General features: G+C 26.5%; 1 protein-coding gene across 1 annotated transcript; it reads right to left on the reverse strand.

Moving 5' to 3' along the window:
• Positions 1-4,242: 4,242 nt before the first annotated feature.
• On the reverse strand, positions 4,243-5,211 carry LOC111307572 (large ribosomal subunit protein uL18-like). Its single transcript, XM_089751564.1, has 3 exons — positions 5,075-5,211; positions 4,784-4,953; positions 4,243-4,684 (listed from the first exon to the last, which is right to left on the reverse strand). The coding sequence occupies exons 1-3, from the start codon at positions 5,078-5,080 to the stop codon at positions 4,579-4,581; spliced, it is 282 nt and encodes a 93-aa protein (XP_089607690.1). The 5' UTR covers positions 5,081-5,211; the 3' UTR covers positions 4,243-4,578.
• Positions 5,212-5,958: the final 747 nt, after the last annotated feature.

Genomic DNA, 5,958 nt, shown 5'->3' on the forward strand with positions numbered 1-5,958 from the left:
ATTTTAAAGAGCATAAATATAAGAAAATTAAAAGTTAGGAACCAAAAATTTATTGTATTTTATGTAATAAAATTAAGAGATAAATTTAGAATTTATGTGTAAAAAATTTGATATTTATTACAAAATATTTAAGTTTTATATATAAGATGAGTATTGATGATCTTAAAATTAAATCATTTGAGTTTAAATTACATTAAAAAATAATTAAGTACAAAACATTAATAGTGGTAGCATGTCTTGTGCTTGGAATTGGTTTAGACGACTCTACGATCAAAGGAAAAAGAAAACATTAAAAGAAAAAAGTTGCAAAGTGAAGGGCAAGATGTAAATTGTTTCCTGAAATATGTGGTTGTAAATTGTGGTTACATGTCTATAGTTTCCTGAAATATTGTGGTTGTAAATTGTGAAGAATAAAAGTACATATGTATAACATCTACGCAGAGAATTGATTTGTGAGTCGAATGAATGAGTAATTACTTAGAAAAACAACAAAAGAAATTTTGTTGTCGGTAGTCCCTGCTCTTTACGTCAAAAGTCATAAAACTAAAGCAATTATCAAACAAAAGAAAAGGAAAGAAAAAAAATCCACACGTCAAAAATCATAAAAGTAAAGTCATTATCAAACAGAAGCAAAGAAAATATCCACATTATTTTGCTTAATATTAATAATCGCTTATTGGGCATTTTTTTTATAGATATAGAATTCAATGTTGAATAAATATATTTTTACAATTAAAATAAAATTTAGCCTAGGCCTTGGGAGTATATTTGATATTTGTAAGATGATTTTGTGGATGTGGTTAGGCCTTGGGCTATTGTAAACTAAAGTAGTTCAACCGTTTTTATGTTAAAAAAAAAAATTTACATTAAAATTTTTTTTAATTATTGATTTTAATAAATCAAAAAAATTAAATTAAATCATTTTTTAGCTTGTTTCTCTTATTCTTTAAATATATTGAAATTATTGATTAAAAAATATGTAAAATTTTTTAGCTTTACATAAGTGTAAGTTAATTTTTTCTAAAAAAAAAATAAAATTATTTAAAAAACTGTTTCAATTTTTATTAGATAAATAATTTATTAAATAAGAATTAATAGTTCTATAAAAAATTATAAAGTTGTTTATGAAATTAAAACTTATAAGGTTTTAACTAATTTTATAAGTATAATTCAAAGCTATTAACATATTTATATTAAAAGTTAAAATCACACAAATTATCTTGTAATTGAAATGATTGAAAAATGGAAGTTTTCTTATAAAATCAAAATTTTGGACAGAAGCGTGGCTTGACATACACCCACCAGCATGAAAATAATTTTATCTTTAAATGATTTTAAAGATCATTTATTCTCAATTATAAAACTTTTTCATATAATTTTGAACGAGATTTAGATAATTTACGAAGGAATGATATGAAATTATAATCGTCTAAAAATCTTAAATGTTTATCAAATATAATAATTAAAATGAATAAATCATACTAAATTTTAAATACATCCAAAACATACTCAAACTTAAAAAATTAAATCATATGGTAGAATAAATCAACTTACTAATATTGAAGTCTATTTGTTTTAATTAAATTGTCATGGTTGAATTTTTTATAAAAAATTTTTAATTTTGATTGTTATTATTTTAAATATTTTAATCAATTAAATTTTATAAAACATATATTTAGGAACAACTTGATTCTAAATTTTTAAAAGATACCAATTCAAGTAAAAGGAAAAACACAACAAAAAAAAAAGAATTTAGATAAGACATAAGAAAAATGAAAAAAGAAAAACACAAAAGAAAAATCAAGTATAGGGAAAGGCTAAAAATAAAAAATACTTTTGAATTATAATTTAATATTTTTTTGTAATTAATTAAAATTTTAATTTTTTATTTTGATTCACTTAAATTTTTGATTAAATGAAATTTCCGCATAATAAATTGAGTCAATCAATCTCTAAATTAAAATTAATTAAACTTTTAAAGTGATTTTAAAGAGAGAAGAGAAAATAAAAAAGAAAATATTTTATTTTATTTTATTTTTTCATTTATTAATTGTTTCATGTAGTGAATGTCATCTATTTTATCGATGTCACATAAAATTTTATCTTCATTGATAAAAAATTAACATTATTAACTTTTTTGTCCAAATAAAAATTTAATTTGGATGCAAATAAATATTATAAAAATTGATTAATTATAATAAAAAAATTTTAATAATTTTTTAATTATTATTTATGAGCTTTTTATATCCTTTAACACTAGGAAAAAGGGAAAAGCCTTTCAATTAATTCAATTGTTTCAAAGATTGACTGATTTATGAGGTAAGGAATATGAATTATACTTTTTATCTTTTTGTTAAATTTTGATGACATATAAATTATTTTTAATTTCATGTATTAAAGAAAGTTGTTTCCTATAATGGTATCATATAATTTTCTTTTTGTCCATTATCTTTCCACCTCTTATAATAAAAATTCACCTAACTTGTAAGAAATTTCATTGTAAATTACCAGAAAATTATTATTTTTTTGCTTTTTACAGCGAGGGTAATTATTGAGAAAAATAAAAAAAGAAATATAAGTGCTAGTGGGCTTCGTACAATTAATATTATTAAATTAATATTTAATAGTTAAAAAATATAAAATATTATTATAATAATATTCAATATTTAAAATATTCTTAAATTAATATTTAATAAGAAAATATTATTAAAATTTTATAAAAATAATATTACATATTAAGATATTAAAGAAATAATATTTCATAACAGTAATATTAAAATATTACTCAATTAATTTTTAGTATTAAAATAATATTTGAAATTGGTTTAGATGACTCTAGGATTAAAGAAAAGGAAAACATAAAAAAAAAAAAAAAAAGAGTTGTAAATTGAAAGGTAAGACATAAGATCCAGGAAAGAGTGTGCATCCATCTCTATGATTTCTTGAAAAATTTTGATTGTAAATTATCAAAAATTATAATGGTAAATATGTATTTCATCTATGTAAAGATTTAATTTATTAGTCAAATGAAAAAATAATTATTGAAAAAAAAATATTGTTGTGAATGGGCTCCTCTCGTCGTGTTGGAAGTCATAAAGTAATTGTCAAACAAAAGAAAAGAAAGGAAAAGAAATCCATATTATTTTGCTTAATAATAATAATAATTGCCAATTAACAGATATAGAATTCAATGTTGACTAAATAAATTTTTACAATTAAAATAAAATTTAGCCTATTATTCTAATAAATAATTGATCATATAAAATTTAATATAATTTAAGATAAAAACAAGTAATGACAAATAATTGAAAAAAACTCTGATAAATTACTTAATAGAGTAGTACGAATATGTCTAAGACATGCATTAATTGTAATAGGTGAGGTTGTTTTCAAGTGCTTGTTTTAGTAGTCCAAGTGCTTGTTTTCAACCCATCAATTTGGTGAGGTTGATTCTATCAAATTATCGGAATCTAAAGAATCTTCCAAGTCTGGGGCAATATCTCAATCTCAAATTTCTTGTAATAGGTGGTTTAAATAATATCAAATTTCTTGGAATCTAAAGAATATTCCAAGTTTGAGGCGTCCTTTTTTCTCCTATGGCGAAGGAGGTGGAGGCCTCCTAGCTGCATTTGCTTTCCTCCGGTCACCAACATTCAAGCCTAGCACTGCACCTGCCAAGCTCAATGTCAACAGTGTTGCATTGTTTGCATCAAATCCTACTGAAGAGAAGTCAATTGCTTCACATCTGTCTTAGCAATTATTTACATTATGTAAAGAATTCATATCAGATGGTCTTTTGTCAGGAAATCTTGGTTTTCACTGTTCTGTAATCTTATTCCTCCACATTGTACAACATACATACAACTGATATATAATGTGTCTGCCTGAACTTCTAACTTTTATCTTCAAAACCAGAAGTTAACAAGTTTAGTCAATATTTATCAGGGTAACTCTCTAGTTTAGAAGTAAAGCATGAAATTTCCCTTCACCAGCCATAGATAAACACCAAAAATTAAGAATTAAACCCAAACATTTGAACCCTGATAAGATTATGTAAATTTAACACCTGGTTTCTCCTCTGCGATGAACAAGTTTATCATCCAAGACTTGATTGGGTCTGTTGTGGCAACTGGCAACCCCACGCTATCTCTATTCTCAATTCCTACAAAAGGAATGTGAGATATAATTTGATTTGGCAATGTGTGTTGTTGCACTGGCTGGAAGAGGAGTTGTTTGGCAATGTGCCATTGAAATCAAATAAAAAAAAAATGAGCAACATTTTCCTATGTGTAAGTGTCAAATTGTGATAAAGAACTATGAAATTAAATCTATTGAATCAAAATTGAAATTGCATTTCACAACAAACTAAATATCCAAAAATCTAATAATTCTGTTATCCTCAAAAACCGTAAAAGTGCAGAAATCCTAAAGAAAATTGAAATGAGAAGTAAATGAGTTCAACCTAAACAAAAAAAATAACTTCAGATAAGTAATTTAATTCTGGATAAAACTGCAGTCAGCAGAATGTCAAATAACAGCAAGGAGTGATTTTAATGATTTGAGATCAGCATCCCCCATTCAATCCTCTTCCGCTGAATCAACAACAGCTGCAGCATTAAGGGTGTGTAGCCGTTCGATCAACCTAGCTTTTCTTTCCTCGTATGTTAGCTTCTTCAAATTGAACCTGCAATAAAAAACATGAACACAGTAAAATATACATAAAGAAACTTCAACAAATATAAGTTTTCATAGCATCCGATCAATTCGGCACACAAAATCCAACCTTTTGTGCTGCTTAGGAGGCTCTTTTTCAGACTTCTTCGCAGTTGGGTCAGTGCGGATAGCAGCATGAACTTTCTTGTACAAGGACTCCATGTTATCTGGCTCAATTCCTCTCTTAATATATTCACTAAAGTGAGACTGATACTTCTCTGGCTCATCTTCCATCAAAGTCTTCGAAAAACTCATATATATTAATTAACAAAACTAGAAGCATGCCGAAAAAGGGATAAAAGAAAAATAATAACATTAAATTCAATAAAAGAGATATACTATTGTGGATAGAATTTTTTACCCTCATATAAGCAGCAACATGACCACCATAAATGTACTTGCGGTGAACCTCAGCATCAAGCTGCTTGCCATCCTTGGGGAACCCAGCGAACCTCTTGTCACTATGAGGAATATCCAAACCAGCGTCCAACGCTCCCTGTTAACATGAATGCAAATTCTATTAACTCAAAATGTTTCAGACTTCAGTCAATCAAAATCTCTAATCCACTATGTTAAATTGAAACCTAGGCCATAACCAAAATTGATTGCTTGGAGCATATATATTTAAACCAGTGGTCCAGTCCTATCTAATCATACAAAGAAAATGATTTTATCAGAGGAATCAGGAAAGCTATACTTGGAAATGCTACTGGGCAGCAGTACAAACTAACAACAAACAGATTTCAAAAGTGTAAATTTACAACAAAAATAGGGATGAAATTCTTAAGATACTTCATAGAATGATACAAGGTAATATAAAGTCACAAATTGCTAGCGAAAAAGATCGATTGGAATCATACCTATAGGAATCCAAAACAAATACAATTGCAGTTAGATTTTTTATGATATCTTTTGAGCACCGAAAACATTATGGCCATTGGTTGTCCTGATCAGCCCTACGTCCAGAAGAGCACGGAAAGGCCTCCTTGTGTCGGTTGGCTCGACTGAGTAATCCTCTCCAGTAGCCTGATAATATAAACCTTCAATAAAGAAACTAGGCAAAAATAACAGTATCTATTCTTTCTACCAGAATATGATAGCAGGATTGTATATATAATACCTCCACATTGCCTTGATATTCATCTTCAATTTCAATCATCTTAAGGACACGGCGTCCCAAAAGCAATCCAGTGCAATAAGCTGGTCATAGTTACAAAAAGCATATGAGAAATGAAATCGATTTAT

This window comes from Durio zibethinus, chromosome 22, assembly GCF_047325235.1.
Source record: "Durio zibethinus cultivar Kanyao isolate XHJ-2024 chromosome 22, ASM4732523v1, whole genome shotgun sequence".
In the NCBI taxonomy this organism is placed as follows: Eukaryota; Viridiplantae; Streptophyta; class Magnoliopsida; order Malvales; family Malvaceae; genus Durio; species Durio zibethinus.

Coding starts and splice junctions, on each gene's coding strand:
- LOC111307572 (XM_089751564.1), bottom strand. Junction 4,685..4,783: donor CCTCCTAAGCAGCACAAAAG/GTTGGATTTTGT, acceptor TTTTTATTGCAG/GTTCAATTTGAAGAAGCTAA.